Below are 19,209 nucleotides of genomic sequence, written 5' to 3'. Positions count from 1 at the left end.
ATCAGCAGGATCTGCGATCTCCTTTGTGTCCAGTTTGACTACATCCTGACTCTCCTCCTCGAATGGGTTGCCCATCTACTCCATGACACCGACGAGAGAGCGAACATCTTTCACAAATGAGGCCTGCACACTTGGCGTCTGATCATGATGAGGTGTGTCTGCTGTTTGCCGTCTCCAGTGTTGGTTCCTGGAATTCTTCGATCACCCTGGCAACTTCTGGTCCTGCAACCATCCAGCGACGTAGGGCACTAGGATTGTCAGTGAGCCCAACTGCTCCACCATCTCCTTTGATGCAGGCATTATTCTGCTCATGTGCCTGGTCAGTCGGGATTGAAGAGAACACCCTCTGTGTTTTCTGAATGGTGAAGTGGCTTTCCCTGAATTTCCTGGCTACATCTGGGTGTTTGATGGTGAGTTCGGCCATGTCCTTCAGGTGCACTGGTATCCACCTAGCATAGTGGGTGTGATCCAGTGCATGGAACCAGGGGACCAGCTCTGTCAGAGCATCGAGGTACATCATTAACGATCTCTGCCTGAGAGAACGCACATACACTAGAACCAACAGTTCTCGTTCCAGCACGGTTTCCCAGTAGTGAAACTGGGGGATGTCTTCTCCTCTCTGGCAACACCAGTCTTCAAACTCCGGAAGGTCCTCTGCATCCCTGGTTTCTCCCAGACAGTAGTGGTTGTAAGCACGGTGTTGCAGGATGTACAGTGCTGCTGCAGTTACTTGATGTGCTCTTCTTGTGCGCAAGACATGGGATGCTCGAAGGAATGAGTCTGCTGTCCCTGCTGTCGCAATCTTGGCTTGCACAAGTCCTTGCACCCAACCACTCCCTTTCAGCCAGTCCCCCAGTGTCCTCAGTGCCGCCATCTCTATGTGGAGGCCACCAAACATCACCACTATCTGGGCTTCACCATCGCTGCTCTCTGGCCACTTCCACTGTATCTGCTTGGTCAAAGCAAACAGTGGCTGATCAACGGTGACCACTGGTGTCTGTCCAGGATTCAGGTGTTCCACAGCATTCTTCACGACGTCCAGTGAGTGCCGTATCATGGCCAGTGTGTGGGCATGTGATTAAAGACATGTAGTGGAATCATGTTTGTAAACATTGTTAAAGACATGCTACAGTGCATTGTTAAGGAAACAAGACAGATGGAAGCCCATACAAGAAATTTCTGTACTCGAGAAACACAAAAGATGGCTTAAAGGGTCGATGAAAAGAGAATTATGCATGTTTGGTATTTATTGACAATATGAATGTAATGTGACATAAAATATGCATATGAAAAACACAAATGAATGGGTCACTTTGTTTCCTCATGGGAGATGAATTGATATTTTAGACTGCCAGTATATATGAGCTTGTCTGAGTTGTTACTAGTGATTTAGTGTATAGTTTTTAATTTATATTTACAGAACTAAGACATTCCTTTCAAAGTATTGTGTTGAATCCAATATTTGCCAAGATAATTTAGAAATAAAATTATATAACAGACTTTGATAGATAATATTAAGTTGAAAATGGTACCATTGGATTCCTTGCCCCCAAAAATCTACATTTAGATACCAGAATCAAGTCAATAGCTGCATTACGTCCAGAGATAATAGCAAATGTTGATTTCAAGTGGCGGCCATTTCGAAATCCAATATGGCAGACATAAAAAGAGAATTTCAAGTGGCCAAACATCTGAAAATGGTCGCAACATATTAGTGTACATTTGTGCCAAATTTGGTGCTTGTATCACAAAATGCACAATTCTTTTGAATAGTTGGGCTAAGCCACCACACTATGGGTCCCATCTGGTACACGAGGTCCCTGTGTCTTATTTGCGTTTTCCCTTTCCTGGTGCAGACATTGGGTGAAGGGATTTTGGGAAAAGGAAGATTGAGAAGACGTGTGAAATGGATAGGCCCTTGCAATGTGGGAGGAAGACGAAAAAAGCCTTGGGGGTGGCACTGAACACGGAAACAGAAGGGTAGCAATAAAATATGTTTCCCAAAATCAGGAAGGAATTTTCCGAAGTGAAGATGCGAAAACTGGTGATGATGCTTCCTTTACAGAGGGTAATGAGACCTCTGTGGTGTTGTTTTTATTCCGTACCCTTTAGTGATCTTTGATGGAGATCATCCCTGCTGTTGGTCCACTCGTTCGTTTTCCTCCATCTTTTCTCTTCTTAATTCCTGTAATCTTTATCCTCCTCTATCAATAAACAACACCTACACCCAAACAATGCTGTCGTTTTGGTTGGGAAAATATCAGAGAATTAAACACAGCAAGGTGAGTGTGTTCAAGCTTTGCAGGAATCCCGAGAGAACAACCATGGACCATGGTCGGAGCCACAAACCACGTTCAGATGACGACTTTATCATCACTTTGTAAACTCTCCTTCAAACGTGCACATTACTTGTTCACCTGGAAGCAGATACAGGTCGACATTTGGCCCATCAGGGATGCACACCCACCCACATTAACCATCAATTTCGAAATCTTGGTTCTTCGTGCAGGTTCCATGTTGCTGAAGTGGTCTCGTGGCCACGGTTACAGGGAATAGTTTCCATTGTTTTTCTAATACAAGGCGGATATGTAAAATTGTTCAGGATTTGGCCAGAAATTTGAAATGGAGAGTGCTGTCCATCATCAACTCATTGTCATTTTTTCCAATGATCCAGTGTGTGTGTGTGTGTGTGTGTGTGTGTGTGTGTGTGTGTGTGTGTGTGTGTGTGTGTGTGTGTGTGTGTGTGTGTGTGCGTGCGTGCGTGTGTGCGTGTGTGTTTCATTCCCCATTGATCCAGTGTGCGTTATATTTCCCATTGATCCAGTGTGTATCATTCCCCATCGATCCGTTGTGTGTTTCATTCCCCATTCATCCAGTGTGCACTTTAATCCCCATTGATCCAGTATTAGTTTCATTCCCCAATGATCAAGTGTGAGTTTTATTTCCCATTGATCCAGTGTGTATTTCATTCCCCATTAATCCATTGTGTGCTATATTTCCTGTTGATCCAGTATTAGTTTCATTCCCCAATGATCGACTGTGTGTTTCATTCTCCATTGATCCAATGTGCATTTTTCCCCCATTGATCCAGTGTGTGTTTCATTCCCCATTCATCCAGAGTGTGTTTCATTCCCCATTCATCCAGTGTGTGTTTTCTTTCCCATTGATCCAGTGTGTGTTTCATTCCCCATTGATCCGGTGTGTGTTTTCTTTCCCATTCATCCAGTGTGTGTTTCATTCCCCATATATCCAGTGTGTTTTCTTTCCCATTCATCCAGTGTGTGTTTCATTCCCCATTCATCCAGTGTGTGTTTTCTTTCCCATTGATCCAGTCTGTGTTTCATTCCCCATTGATCCAGTGTGTGTTTCATTCCCCATTCATCCAGTGTGTGTTTCATTCCCCATTGATCCAGTGTGTGTTTCATTCCCCATTCATCCAGTGTGTGTTTTATTCCCCATTCATCCAGTGTGCATTTGTGTGTTTTATTCTCCACAAGGAAATACAAACCCATTGCTTGGCTGATGAGAATATTAAAACTGGGGGGAATGGCGTTGGGGGTGATGGAAAGCGGGAATGAGGAGAGCGTGATGAAAGCGAATCTAGGAAATGGGGGAGAGCGAGGAAGGGGGAAGGAGAGCGAAGTCTCACCATACCTCACCATAAACTCTTTGGGGGGGGGGTGGGGAGAGGTTGGTGAGAGCCAGGAAGCTGACGAAGAGAGAAGAGTAGTGTGGAGGGGATGGGGGTGTTCTTGGACATGCGTGTCATATCATAGTCGACCTGAGGGAAAGTGGAGCGGTGGGGAGAATGGTACCCTGATGCCGGCATTAGTACAGGAATGAATGAAATTGCGTACTTTCAAACAGTATGTTCAAACGGCTCACACTAATCAGTGGCCGGACATCTGTAGGGGGTGGATGGTGTGAAAGAACAATAATTATATTAATGTATTCTCAATTATAATTGTTGCTGGTACTTTATAAATCTCATTTTTTTGCGAGAGTCGAATTGGCTGTCAGTAATGTTTCCCTTTACCCAAGAGTCTTTTGACCTACATATTGATAAAAGGAATGTCTTACTATGAAACAGGGTGACCTGGTTGATAACACTATAACTTTTTCCATGAATATGTCATTCTTTCCCTCCCACCCAATGTGGACAGGTTTTGCAGTTTGAGTTATTTTGCCTAATGCTTATCAACTAATCCTGTAGTTGAGTAAGCAAATGTCTCCCCTCCCATTCTTTGGAATGTCAAGTTGTGTCTAAGAGGAATTGCTTGGGACTTCTGTTTCAGTGAATCATTGAATGTTCTTCCTCCGTATGTACGAAATTAAAGATTCTCCTTTGGTATGATGATCCAACTTGTGAAAATTAAGTTCTTTTCCACCACAATTGTCTTTGGAAGGAGGTAAGCGTGAGGGAAGGGGAAGGGAAGGAAGGGCGGTTTCCTTCAATTGATGAAAATGCCGCACTCGTGTTTGTGCGGTTATTTAATTTCCACACATTCGCGAGCTCAAGAATCTCTCAACCTGAGACAAAATATGAATTGATCCGAGTAGCTCTGGGGAGTTGTGTGGTGGTGGAGTTGGTTTGGGAGGAAGATAGCATGAGGAGAGGGGAAGGGAAGACAGAGTGAGGGAAAGGAAGGTAAGGCAGCAAGAGGAGAGGGGATGATGGAAGCACAATGGGAAGGGGAGGTTGTGTCAGGAGAATGGAAGGCAGCGTGAGGGGAGGGGTAGGGAAGACAGCATGAGGGGAGGGATATGGAAGGCAGGGTGAGGGGAGGGAATGGGTAGCAGCGTATCTGGGCATTACCAAGGCGATAAAATGCAACCAAACAGCAATGTTTTCTTTTTAACCTCCATGAGATGACATTCGAAAAACATAATTTAAATATATTTATATTCTGAATTTTTCAAAAGAATATCTAAATATATTTAAATATGTTATGTTTTTTTTTTTAATCATTTGACAGCGTTGGATCATTCGCTCAAAGACAACAATTAATTACTCAGTTTCCATTACTCACTTCCCAATAATTACAACAAATACTCCGGTTTAGTTGGTGGACGTCAAATATACCATGCTGTCCTTTGTGAAGAGTCTGCAAGCTATCGCTGATACCCTGAAGGAATTCTTAATTCCTGCTCTAACCTCAAAGGGGCACTGCATCAGCGGCACAGCCATGTTCCCAGCAAATGATGCAACCAGCATCCATGTGCTGCATATTATAGGAGAAGGAGGAACTTGTACATTGTGACAGGTCACACGTAACCCGAAATCTACTGGATCTACTTGGCTATCAGGTGTTATTGCCTTTTGTTCCGAACGACCGATCTCCGCACTGTTATGAAATAAATGGCAAAACAATTCCACTCTGAGCGGTCAGATAACCAATTTTACTTTCCAAGTAAACTATGCTTTCACATGGTTCACAAGTCATAGCAAATCCATGAATGCAACGTCAACCGAGGTCATGTAAACGACACACACAAATTCATTTACAGTGCACTCATCACAGCCGGTTATCATTTCACATGTTACAGAGAATGCACCATCTGGTATTCACGTATTATGTTCACATATTCTGATATTCAAATTTGACACACATCCATTGATCATATCACTGTTCACGACAAACATAACAAAATTACCCTGTTTGTAAACTTTACCCCAGCAGAGAGTGTACTTCCCTTGAACAGAGGCTCTTACATTCATTCTCTGCTAAGAATGAGATTGTTAAACATTGGGACAATACCACTGGGCACTCAACTCGTAGAATAATGATACTGGGGAGGAAGTCAACGTGGGATAGAGTCATCAAAATGCACGAATGTTATCGCAAACACCTGTATTCGGGGACCCCCCCCCCACCCTCCCTTCTGCTGCAAGTCCCTTTTGAACCCGATTATTTAAATCTCGTGAACAAGCTTTGGTACATCAAGGGTGATGAAGGTTTTGGTCAAGTTCCAACGGAATTGGGTGTGAAGTTTTGGAGAAGAAAGCTAATACATATTTTGGGGAGCCACTCCCCTACACCCCATGAGACCCCAATTCTGTGATGTTGCAAACAAACTTTGGTACATCAAGGGTGATGAAGGTTGTGGTCATCGTAATTTTTTATGGTTTCAGGGAAGAAAGCAAATGCATATTTGGGGGGGGGCAACCCCCCTCCCCCCATCCATAATCCAGCTGAGACTGATTTTTTTCAATGCCATGAACAAACTTTAGTGCATCATAAGTGATAAAGGTTGTGTGAAAGTTTCATTAAAATTGTGTGTCATCTCTGAGAACAAAGCAAACGCCTATTTTGGGGGGCAACCCCACCATAAACCCATCAGACCCCTATGTTGTAAATTGTGTGAATAAAGTTTGGTACTTCAGGGGTGATGAAGGTTGTTGTCAAGTTTCATCGAAATTGTGTGTGTCTTTTCTGAGAAGAAAGCAAATAATATTTTGGTGGAGAATGCACTCACATCCTCTTAGACCACAATTTTGTATTGTCATTAACAAACTTTGGTACATCATGGGTGGTGAATGGTGTGGTCAAGTTTCATCGGAATTGGGTGTCTTTTCTTAGAAGAAAGCAAATACCTATTTGGGGGTGGGGGCTATGTCAACCCCCCTCCCCACCATAAACACCCTCTGTGGACTTCCTCCGATCTGACTATTTTAATGCCATGAAAAAACTTTGGTGCATCACTGGTCATGAATGTTGAGGTCAAGTTTCTTCGGAATTGCACGTGTAGTTTCTGAAGAGAAAGGAAATACCTATGGGGGCAACCCCCAGAGACCCCCACATGCCCCAATTATTTTATTGCCATGAACAAACTTTGTTACATCCAGGGTGATGAAGATTTGTGTTAAAGTTTCATCGAAATTGTACGTGTAGTTTTAGAGAAGAATTTGCAAGTATTTGTGGATGCACAGACTGGCGAACGGACGGACAGACGGACTTACAGATGGAAGACACGTCATCCCATAATCTCCCGTGAACTACTTTCAGGTGAGCTAAAAATTAAACATAAAAGACGACATTGAGGAGAGATATAAAGGGAGCGTTCTTCCTGGCTTTCCTTTCCCTTGCCACGAAATTGAAGAGGTTACTTTGTAATTCTCTTATTGGATAAAGGGGAGGAACTCAGTCTTGTTGTTTGAAAAACACGAGGGGAACATTGCATTGAGGACCATACACAACACCAAGAATTGTCAGGTATGCTTTGGCTATTCAAAGGAGAAGAAAGCAAATACATTTTTTTGGGGGGGGGGGGAAATCCCGCTGTAGAAAGCAATAGACCCCAATTTCTTAATGTCGTGAACAAACTTTGGTAAATCATGGGTGATGAAGGTTGTGGTCAAGTTTCATCAGAATTGTGACGGCAGTTTCGGAGAAGAAAGCAAATACATGTTTTGCAGGCAACCCCCACTTCATCAACATTGCATGCGTGGTCACAGAGAAGAAGTTTGGAAGTATTTGTGGATGGAAGGACAGACGGACAGACAGATGGACTGACGATGCGCCATCCAATAAGATCCACGGAACTACTGTCCAGGTGTGCTAAAAAGTGCGAATGTTTCTGGTGTCTTGAAAATTAAACTCTTTATTAAAGAAATGTTTATTTTCATTTATCTTTTCTGATAAATATGAAGTCACATGATTTATCCAAAGTAGGCTAATACTCTTTGCAGAGTCAAATGCAATGAGATAAAGCGTTTGAGAATTTTAATACCTTAACAACAAACAAACACACACAACACACAACACACAACACACAACACACAACACACAACACACAACACACAACACACAACACACAACACACAACACACAACACACAACACACACAAACACACAACACAACACACAACACACAACACACAACACACAACACACAACACACAACACACAACACACACACACACACACACACACACACACACACACACACACACACACACACACACACACACACACAGTTTATCCACAAGATGCTTGTTTAAGCTAATATGAATTCATGACTGAGCATTAGCATCTCATAGTTGACAATCTTCACAAATATTACATCCCAGAGTAGTTATCCTCATGACATTGAAATGAGAAAAAGCGCAGAGCATCACCAATATTACTTAATCTCAATGCAGGCCTGAGTGGCTCATTTACATCTAAGTTGAAGGTGTGCATAGGCCAGGAGATGATGTTATCAATAGCATAAAAGATGAGATCACCTTGGTCATAATCCAGACACAACCCAATTTGCTTAGGATCTCCGAGCATTTTCAGGTTCGTTTCAAAGCTAGCATGCCGAGCTGTGTATTTCCCACCATGTTTGGCAACACACCATGAGTTGGCATTCCAGCCCAACAAGCACTCCCAGCCATCCCCTCTCCGTAGCATGGACTCAGACGCGATGCCAATCTCATAACTGTGGGCCTGAGTTACTTCCACTTCCCAGTAGTAACGGCCAGAGAGGAAACTCTCTTTGGCTAAAACCTGTTTACAGCTGGTAAATCTGTCTGGGTGTTTCGGGTACTGTTGATCATTCCCACTCATTGATGCTTTAAAGAGGTCTGAAGAGATCACAATTCGTTGATTTGCAGAGTTTAGGTCGAGAGTTGGAGAAACCGCATCTGCAGGTGAAAACAAAGAAAGTTGAACAATTGAAATGGAAGGTCTAAGAGAGAGGGAAGATCGTAGGAAAAGTGAATTAGAAAACAGTGGAACTGAAATGTGTTTTTGTTGGTCTGACAAAGAAGACAGAAAGTGTAATTCGTGTTTAATATTAAAGAGATAAAGCAAAGAGTCAGTGTAATAATTGTGTATATTCAAAAGAGTTAAAGCAAATCAGGAGTGCAACTCTTGCTTTATTTTAAAGAAAGTAAATCAGTGGTCTAATCCCCCTTCTCCACTTTATTGTGATCCCCCCTTCCCCTCTCCCTCACCTCTTTTAACTTGTGTGATGTCAATTTGTGTGTTCCTTTTCTGTTTCATCCCCAGCTTCCCCATCCCCCTCTTGGTGTGTGTCATCCAGCTTGTGTGCAGCTAATTGTTCACCCCCTTGTGTCCATCTCCCCCTCCTCATGATCTCACTTCTACTCTGCTGTTGTTGTTTTCCCCTTTCCATTTTCTTCTATTCCATTCTTCTCTAACTCTTCCACAAGCCTCAACCATGTGAACAAAAACTTATTGTTTCAATTTTTGAAACAGAAAGTAAACTGGAACAAGAAAAAGAGCAATCAGAGCTTGCAGGTCCTCAGTAGAACTTGTTTTGTTTGGTGTTTATGCAGTTTTGTGTTTTGAAATCTGTGTGGAGTTTGTCTACTGGTGTGTTTCGTAATTAATAGTAGACATAACTAGAACTGCTACTTTATAACTGCTGGCAGGTACCAAGACATCCAACTTTGATGTCACCCCACTTTGATCTGACACCTGACCCTGACCCACGACGTTTATTAGTATTTAATTGAATGTTCAATGGAATTAAAATAACTTAAATTCAAATCAAATAAGTACAGTCCTGCATTGGAGTAATCAGAAGGAACACAAACAAGCAAAAAAGCAAAGATGAAGTCATCAGGAGGAACTTGAATAGGATTTGCATTTCAGCTGCCACTCCTCTATCCTCAAACCCATCTCGGAACAGTTAAGCGAGCCTTATTAAAATACAATAATAAAATAAAAAAAGAATCCAGATTCAAATAATGAAATAATTCTGGCTGCCACAACAAGCATCTGATCAGATTGAAATTAAAAACATATATTCCCAGTGGTGTATCGAGGAAAAAAGCCGTTCGGAGCGAGATGTCAAATTGCCATTGGGAGAGTTGATATACCAACACGATGATATAACGATGATTTTAGTTACAAGTGACGTTATAATATTATTATTTACCACATAATAAAGTTAATTTAGTAATGACCCCAAAATAATCTTGAGTCCAAGTTCCGGAACGAGAATGGCGTGTGGAAGATGAGGCCAAATAAAAAGAAAACACTAGTTGTTCGTCCGTGCCCGTTTCCTATTTTTGTACCCGCATTCTTTTTTATTATTTGTAATTTTGTCAAACATCCCAGAAAAAACAAAAATCGCATTGTGTCGGAAGGAAGTTGTGCAGTGAACCAGCTACACTGCTTTAATAGTGGCCCCATTGGGGGACTGACGGTTACTTCCCCAGCAGGCGGGATGACCTTACTGCCATGATGCAAATACATAATAACACAAAAAACTATACAACACAAGAAAAACTAAACAACAACAAACTATTATCGAATGAAACACTGTCCGGTAGAAGGGTTCTTCTTCTTCACTTTTGACGGACGGATGGAAGAAAGGACATGAGGTAAACTGAAGCGGTTTGCACCAATGAAAAACTATTTTCTTATTTCCAATTGCTAACTTCAGGAATAGTACTGTTATCTGCTTGAAATTTTACTTGCACACATGATATGTTTTCTGTGTATTTGATTTTTAAAATTACTCATCTCGAGGACGGGTGCCAAAGGAAGGCCAAATACCCCAGATGCCAAATACTCCAGTCTTTAGGTATGCCTCTGATGAGATGGGAACACAGGAATGAGATGAGAATGGTGAAATGGAATGAGCTATGAACACAGGAATGAGACACGAACACAGTAATGAGATGTGAACAGTGAACTGGGATGAGACGCCAACGCCTCACTGCCTCGTCTTCGAGTTTAGTGTTTCAGCATGCCGCATGCTCATTTTTGCCCATCCCCTCTCTTTGAGACATCATTGGCTTCAAAAATTGGTCAGCAAATGGAGGGCGGGGCCATTTACACAGTTCAACCACTCCCTGCGCTTGCTCTTTCACATGCCACGGAAAAATTGTCCTCAGAAGTGTCAATAGTTATAGATGACAGGTGGAACAAAACAAATTAGCGGCCCCTCACAAAAGTGCCACTCAGGGTGGCTGCCCCATTCGCCCTCCTCACTACACCAGTGTATATTTCCCATCACGACAAGATCAAAATTGTGAAGTTTCACATCGATTGAATAAGGTTAAGCGATTCAAGAGAAAAAAATTATAATATTTTTGCTCAATCCAATATGGTTGCCAGACCATGTAACATCAAATATTCATGAATACCCTAGTAACACCAAGGCTTGGGGAATATTTGTGTGAAGCTCCCCTTCAATCTTTCCAGCCATTCAAGAGAAGAAATTTTTTTATAGGTTTTAGGGTAATTCTAATATGGCTGTCAAACCATGTGACCTATGACATCATATGTGTGAATCTTTGTTCCTCATAAATATGCAGTCATACATGTACAGTTTCACATCAATCTGTTCAGCCACTTCAGAGAAGATTTTGAAGGTTTTTTTATTTTTCTAAACAATGTGGCAGCCGAATCACGTGACCAATGAGGTCATCAAATTTTTTTCTGTGGATCATTTTTTCCCAAAATGATGCTGAAAAATTCTCATATTGATCAGATGTGGTGTCCATCATATGACATATGCATTTATGACATCATACCGAAGGCACCGATGACGCAAAAAAAATCGCACTTATTCCCCATGAGGAGTACTTGCCGCATGCCATGTTTCAATGTTTTCCTTGTTGCAGTTTCAGAAATACAGAGTTCCAAAGTTTTTCCATTTTTCCAACATGGCTGCCAAATTACATAACATATGACATCTTAATTATCATTTCATCATTCTAGATGAGTAGTCACACATATCGTGAAAATTTCTTCTCAATCTGACAAGCGGTTGCGGAGAAAACATGAAAGTTATGTGTGGACAAACACAGAGAGACAAACCTACAAACAAGAAGATGACGTTGTACAGAGCACGATGCTTGCAAAATACATAAAACAAATTTGACCTAAAAAAAATTGATGGTTGAATTAAATGACCAAATACTCAACTCCTCAAATATCATGTGAATCGGATGAAAATTGACAATTTTAGAAATTCAGCCCATGTTGACCTTTTGGCCGATGTGGACCTTAAAAATAATTGTTTCAATTCAGCGACCTGAAATATAAATCCTCTTCAGATTTCAAGTCAATTGGATGAAAATTGAGGATTTTAGAAATACCACCTTAGTTGTTGACCTTGGGACTATGTTGACCTTTTGGTCCATGTTTGGAATTCATGTGATTCTTATTGACAACACACTTGTCAAGTTGTTCACTGTTGTTGGCCTTCGTGCCACATCACTTGTGCAGAGGTGGATAACCTACTGTTTGTATCATATTGTGATGATGTGATGATATCATACTTTTCCGATTTTTAATTACTCGTGTATGGACAAAGTTTAAAATTTTAAGTAATATGTAAATAAGCATTGTAATTATTATGCTTATTTAAAAAGAGATAAGTGAATACACTGTAACATTGCCCCCTCCACACTCCCTCACCCCAGCATCAACTCCCTTATTTCCCATTACACTACTTACACTTTCTTCTCCATCTGCTCAACTTCTTCTCCACGGCATCTGTCTCATTATGTTCATCACTAGGTAAAAACATGGAAATACTGAGAAGACAAAAATTTGCATTTGAAATGCTTTCTGGTTTAAACATTGTGATTAAATTCCTTCACTTATATAATAGTCAAGCTGATGATTCAAAACCTCAATCAGCACCCCACAACCCCTCCCCTTGTGTCCTCCCCTACTACTCATTCTTCCCCACATCCCTTATTTGTTCAAGTATCCTCTGTTTTGTCCCTCATCATTAATGTGTTCCCCCTCTCTTTCGACTGTTCCTTTTGTTCTGTTATATCTAGATCAATTTAACAATATAGGTCCGACACCAACCTCAACATTATTCCCAAAAATGAATCCAAATTTTTGTTTGTTGGTGGCGAAACTGCTTCATTATTTGGCTTTGTCCTCACTTCCATCAAAAATGAAGAAAAAGAACCAAACTTACCGTGTTTAATTCTTCAAGAATTATAAAGTATAATTCTAAAGGGTTATAAAGGGTAATTCTTAAGTGTAATTCTAAAGTGTAATTATAAAAAGTAATTCTAAGGGGTTATAAAGGGTAATTCTAAAGTGCAATTCTAAAGGGTTAAAGGGTAATTCTAAAGGTAATTATAAAAAGTAATAAAAAGGGTGCTATAGTGTAAGTTTTAAGTGTAATTCTAAAGTGTAGTTATAAAAAGTAGTTCTGAAGGGTTGTAAAGGGTAATTCCAAAGTGTAATTCTAAAGAGTAATTCTAAAGAGTAATTCTAAAGGGTAATTCTTTAGGGTAATAATAAAGAGTAATTCTTAAAGGGTATTCTGAAGGGTTATAAAGGGTAATTCTTAAGTGTAATTCTAAAGTGTAATTATAAAAAGTAATTCTAAAGGGTTATAAAGGGTAATTCTAAAGTGCAATTCTAAAGGGTGAAACGGTAATTCTAAAGGTAATTATAAAAAGTAATAAAAAGGGTTATATAGTGTAATTCTTAAGTGTAATTCTAAAGTGTAGTTATAAAAAGTAATTCTGAAGGGTTATAAAGGGTAATTCCAAAGTGTAATTCTGAAGGGTTATAAAGATTAATTCTAAAGAGTAATTCTAAAGGGTAATTCATAAGGGTAATTATAAAGAGTAATTCTTAAAGGTAAATCTAAAGGGTAATTCTAATGGGTAATTATAAAGAATTATAAAGGGGAATTCTAAAGGGTTAAAAGGGTAATTCTAAAGTATAATTCTTAAGGGTAATTATAAAGAGTAATTCATCATCACACCATTTGAAAGCCTTTATCCCTGAGCACGGGTCAGCTATTTATGGGCTCCACTCATGGTACCCTTTCTTGTGGCAATGCTTTTACAGCTGGATGCCCTTCCTGACGCCAACCCTTTAGTCACCTTCGATCCTGCAGTGATAATTACCAGTATACTGGTGCTCATTTCACCGACCTTCAGAAGGATGACAGGCTGAGTCAAACCCCTGATGCGAACTCAGCAGCCAGCGGGGCTCGAACTCAGAACCCCCAAGGATCCCGAGCCACTGCCTTAAGCCTGTATCTCACTGGGCTGCGACAGCTCGCGACTGGTGAGCTGCGACAGCTCGCGACTAATTGGAGACACCAAATTGCGATAAAACAGCGATAATTTTCACTTGGAATCACACTGAATTTATACTAAAACACGTTTGCGTATGTCTCACGAATATCGCACGAATGTCCCACGAACTCCTGGCGAAATTTGGGATGAACTTCGCCTGGAGTTCGCATACATGTCGCACGACATTTGCGCGACGTTCAGGTGACAAAACTGAGATTTTTAAGGCACATGCAACTGTCATGCGACAGTCACACGACGGTCGTGTGACCATCGCGCAAAGGTCGTGCAACAGTCGCATGCAACTCTGCGTGACAATTGAGAAATCGGGACCATATATATCTGAGGCCTCTCCCTTCCAGCAATCATATTGTCAGTTGGGAAACGAGTAAGAGAGTACCTGACTGAGTACTACAATGGTGTGGGAGCTGTGCCCTGGCAGAATAGGATGGTGGGATTACAGGAGAATGCTGACCAAGCCTGATTGTTCAAAGTGTTCTGTTATTTGTCAACGTTGCACCACCAAACATTGTGTGTGACCCAATTGTTCATCTGCCTTGATAGGGGCTTGTGGGTGTGACCTAATTTATGTAAAAATATGTGTGACATGATTTAGGAATGATGGGAAGGTGAAAGGAATGATGGGAAAATGAAAAGTTTGCATTGAAGGCCATTGCTCAGAACAGGAGAGAAAGAGGACAGAGAATACTGGTTTTCCAATTTGGACTATGAGTTTTTTTATTTTTATTTTTTAGTCATTTCTGGATTGAACTATTGTGAATCTAACTACATTAGATTGCATGGATAACATGTGGATTTCTATGTATATATTAAATTGAGTAGACAATACATTGTGCAAATTTCAGATTAATTTCTTCCAAAAATATTCTCTGTTGAATTTCAGTTTTGTCACACTCTCAGTGGTCCCAGGAAAGATTATCATTTTTTTTCTCCAATCAGTCACAATTTAGTTTCATAGGTCGCCAATCCCTCACAAAATTGTCTCACATTTGTCACACCTTCTGACTCACGGAAACTAAATTGAGAAGGGTTCGGTACCGGTTCGAGACAACCGCGACGACTCTGTGACTATTTTGAGATAAAATTTGTCGCACGAATTTTTTGAACATGTTCAAAATTCCAGCGACACTAGAGCGACGTCCTTCGACTCATGCGAGGAAATTGAGAACCACCGCGAATGTTTCCAGAGATTTTGTAGAATCCCGTTTGCATTTTGTCATGAACTGTCACAGCCCAGTGAGATACAGGCTTTAACCACGAAGCAACAATAGGCTCAATTATAGAGTAATTCTTAAGGGTAATTCCAAAGGGTAATTCTAAAGGGTAATTATAGAGGATTATAAAGGCTAATTCTAAAGTGCAATTGTAAAGGGTTCTTGAGTAAAGGGTAATTCTAAAGGATAATTATAAAGGATTATAAAGGCGAATTCGAAAGTGCAATTCAAAAGGGTTCTAGAGTAAAAGGTAATTCCAGAGTAAAGGGTAATTCAATAAAAGGTAATTCTAAAGTGCAATTCTATAGGGTTATAAAGGGTAATTCTAAAGTGTAATTCTAAAGTGCAATTCTCAAGGGTTTGAGAGGGTAATTCTAAAGGGAAATTATAATGGGTTCCATTCGTTTCTAGACTTTGCCAATTTAATATTAAAATGGCAAACTTAACTGCTTCTTTCAGACATAGGTGCGATTTTTGTCATGTCGCTAGCTCCAGCTCATGTATTGCTCAATTGGTTGACACATTCCTTTGGCTTTTAAGCATTCATTGCAAGTCCAGTGATATACTTGACTTGACAGTGGTATATGGCAGTGCTGTTTTACCAACTTACAATTTACCGACCACTTGGGTTGCTTGCAATTCCAAAGCCAGGTGGTTCCATGGCCATGGTACTGATAGTCATCGCTGATACTGTTCCACCTGATTGAATGCATTTCAGACCAGAACTTTTAAAGATTTGGTTTCCTGGTTGCCTCACCACTGAGGATCAGTACTGCTCCCAATGCAGTAGATTAGAGTGCAGTAGACTGCACAATGCAGTAGTGCAGTAGAATCTACCCCTGTAGGTTAGAATAAGAATTTGATCAGTGTACTAGAATATTTTATCATCACGAGTCCAACTTACAGTAGTGTCCTGACTTCAGGTGCAAGATTATTGGTCTGTTTCTCCACATCCATTCTCGAAACACGAGATTGCTGCAAAAACAATGATCACGTATTAGAAAAAATGATCTATAAACAATGTTTTTGTTGTACTTTTAAAGCAAATGTAGATAATTTATTGAGGTATGTAGCTTTTATAATTTTTTCACTGAACTTTCTTTAAAAACGTGGTTACATTGGGAAAATTTCAATATCCAAGGTAAGTATGGTGTTTTTAAAATGAGCCAGTGAGTCGACTGACATAATATAGTCATAACTGAATTGTGATATCTTGGAGACATTGGAATATTGTGAGTCATCATATTTCATTCATGAAATGAAAATAGATGAAGAAAACAATTAATCATGGGAATTTGACATGGGCAGTTTGCATTAAAATAGAGTTTGTTATGTCATTGTTTCCACCGCTGAATTGATTCTCAATTTGAGTGATTACAGGTGTATTTTGTGCTGTGTCACGTGATTGGGTTTTCGTATATCATGCCTCGCCCGCTAGGGGTGGCAGGAGTGTACTTCTGGTCGCGCAATAAAGCGGAGTTGATGCTGGCGCGCGTGCTTCTTGCGTCCCACTGCACCTCGTACACTCTAGTTGGCTGACGAGGATGGTTGAATACGGACTTGTGCCCGTTTTCGACGGAGACGACTTCGAATTGTTTTCAGAGCAATTGGGATGCTATCTCCACGCGAACGATGTGGTCGACGAGAGCAAACAGAAGTCGATCTTGCTCGCTTCGCTTTCGCCGGAGCATTATCGGCTACTGGGTGATTTGGTGGCACCGAACAGGCCCCGGGATGACGAGCTGTCGTTTCAGGACATTGTGGAGAAGATGAAAGCACACATGGCGTTGGAGAAGTCATTACAGCTCGCTCGATTCCAGTTCGATCGCCTCTCGAAAGGTGCAGAGGAACGCATCGCTGATTTTGTGGTGTGGATTAAGCATTCTTCCGTGGCCTGCAAGTTCATGGCGGGGGAGCGGCCAGCTCGGCTCAGAGATCGTTTTATTGCTGGTTTACGAGATGCGAAGATGGTTTCAGCGGTTTTACAGCTGAAGGGTGAAGCCATAACATTCGACTCGGCGGTCAGCATGGCTACAGCGGTCGAGCAGACTCGCGGGGATGTTCGAGCCATCACCGGCCACGCGGGGTCGCGAGCACCCCGGGACGCGCGCACGACCTTCGATGCGGGTCGGACGTCGCCGCGCGGCCGCGCGTGCGGCGGGGTGACCCCGCGGACATGCTTGGGATGTGGAGGTCGACACCTGCGCCGTGCATGCCCGTGTAAAGGCAACGTGTGTTTGAATTGTCACAAGGTGGGTCATTTGGCGCGTGTGTGCCGTGGGGCGCCGGCCACCATTAAGGTCATGGACGGCGATGTGCGAGGCGACTCGGGGCGGAACCAGCGGCCGTTGATGGACCTGTTTTCAATTGGCCCGGCGACTGCGCGCCCGATGACCGTGGAAGTCGAAGTGAACAAAACGCCGATCACGTTCCAGGTCGATAGGGGAGCAGCGGTGTCGCTCATTGGCGAACAGACCGCGCGTAGACTCAACGGCCTGAAGCTTATCAGGTCTAACCTCACGCTGTTCACGTACACCCGTGAGAAGATAACGCCAGTCGGGATGGCAGACGTGTCTGTGCGGTACCAAGGCCAGGTCGCCACGCTTCGGGTGTACGTCGTGCGGGGGAGGGGACCGTCTCTCCTCGGCCGAGATTGGATGGCCCGCATCAGGCGAGACTGGGCCGCAGTTCACCTTGTGCAACCCGTGCCGAGCCAGTGGGAGGATCAGTTGGAGGAGATTCTTCAAAGACATCAAGGGTTGTTTAGCGAAGACCTTGGGAAACTCAAGGGCATGGAGGCAAAACTCTTCTTGAAGGAGGGGGTGGTTCCTCGGTTTTGTAAACCGCGTCCGGTGCCGTATACCCTGAGGGACAAGGTCAAGGGTGAACTGGATAGGCTGGAGGCCTGTGGAGTGATCGAACGGGTGTCGTGCTCGGATTGGGCCACCCCAGTTGTCACGGTGCTGAAACGGAATGGAGACGTCCGATTGTGCGGGGACTTCAAATCCACGGTTAACCCGGGGCTCAGCGTGGAGCCATATCCATTGCCGTCAATCAATGAAATATATGTGCGATTGGCGGGGAGTCAATACTTCACGAAGCTAGACCTGCGTGATGCATATTTTCACCTGCCGATGGATTCCGGGAGTAGCGAGCTTTTGACAATCAACACGTGTCAAGGACTCTATCGATATACCCGACTCTGTTTTGGGATTGCTTCGGCCACAGCTTTGTGGCAGAAAGCCATGGATCAGGTTTGCATTGGCCTGCCCGCTCAGACCTACCTGGACGATGTGCTCATTGCGGGGAAAACGGCGGACGAGCATCTGGCGAACATTGCCCAAGTGCTGACAAAGCTAGAAGCGTGCGGCCTGCGCTTGAACAGGGACAAGTGCACGTTCTTCAAGCAGCGCTTGGAATACCTTGGGCACATCATCACGCCGGAGGGGCTGTTGAAAGGTCCTCGGAAGGTGGAGGCGATTCAGCACATGCCACCGCCTCGCGACAAGACGCAGCGGCGCTCGTTCATTGGTATGGCACAGTATTACCAAAGGTTCATGCGCGGGCTCAGCTCACAACTTGCGCCGTTAACGCGGTTGCTCAGGAAGGACGAGCGCTGGGCTTGGGGGCCTGCGCACCAGGCGTCGTTCGACCGCGTCAAGCGGCTGCTCACAGAGGATACAGTCCTCGTGCACTACGAGCCTGCGCGTCCGCTCCTATTGGCATGCGACAGCTCTGCATATGGCATCGGGGCAGTGCTCTCCCACAGGATGGACGATGGTTACGAGCGGCCTGTTTGTTTTGCATCCCGGACCCTGTCCACAGCAGAGCGCGGATATGCCCAGATTGAGCGTGAGGCTCTCAGCCTCGTCTGGGGTGTGCGGAGGTTTCATCAATACCTGCTGGGGCAGCATTTCACTTTGCAGACGGATCACAAACTGCTTCAATTCA

The 19,209-nt window shown here is 42.8% G+C and overlaps 2 protein-coding genes across 6 annotated transcripts in view; both read right to left on the bottom strand.

Annotated features, from left to right (window-relative positions):
• LOC147033497 (tripartite motif-containing protein 14-like) overlaps window positions 1-19,209 on the bottom strand; it is a 234,279-nt gene that overhangs the window by 147,419 nt on the left and 67,651 nt on the right. The gene's annotated exons all lie outside the window — the stretch shown is intronic.
• The window catches only part of LOC147033493 (butyrophilin subfamily 1 member A1-like), a 253,394-nt gene continuing 239,570 nt past the window's right edge, over window positions 5,386-19,209 (bottom strand). For all 5 annotated transcript variants that reach the window (XM_085855817.1, XM_085855789.1, XM_085855809.1 and 2 more), the window contains 3 exons: window positions 16,163-16,233; window positions 12,426-12,484; window positions 5,386-8,629 (listed from right to left, as the gene is read on the bottom strand). In XM_085855817.1, coding sequence (XP_085711943.1) covers window positions 8,061-8,629; window positions 12,426-12,484; window positions 16,163-16,233 — 699 coding nt within the window. In that variant the 3' untranslated portion in view covers window positions 5,386-8,060. The remainder of the gene's footprint in view (window positions 8,630-12,425; window positions 12,485-16,162; window positions 16,234-19,209) is intronic.

Source organism: Eptatretus burgeri, chromosome 2 (assembly GCF_056783735.1).
Source record: "Eptatretus burgeri isolate ZD-2024b chromosome 2, Ebu_testis_v1, whole genome shotgun sequence".
In the NCBI taxonomy this organism is placed as follows: domain Eukaryota; kingdom Metazoa; phylum Chordata; class Myxini; order Myxiniformes; family Myxinidae; genus Eptatretus; species Eptatretus burgeri.
Note: the sequence above shows the minus strand (reverse complement) of the source record. Positions and strands in the feature narration are given on the sequence as shown.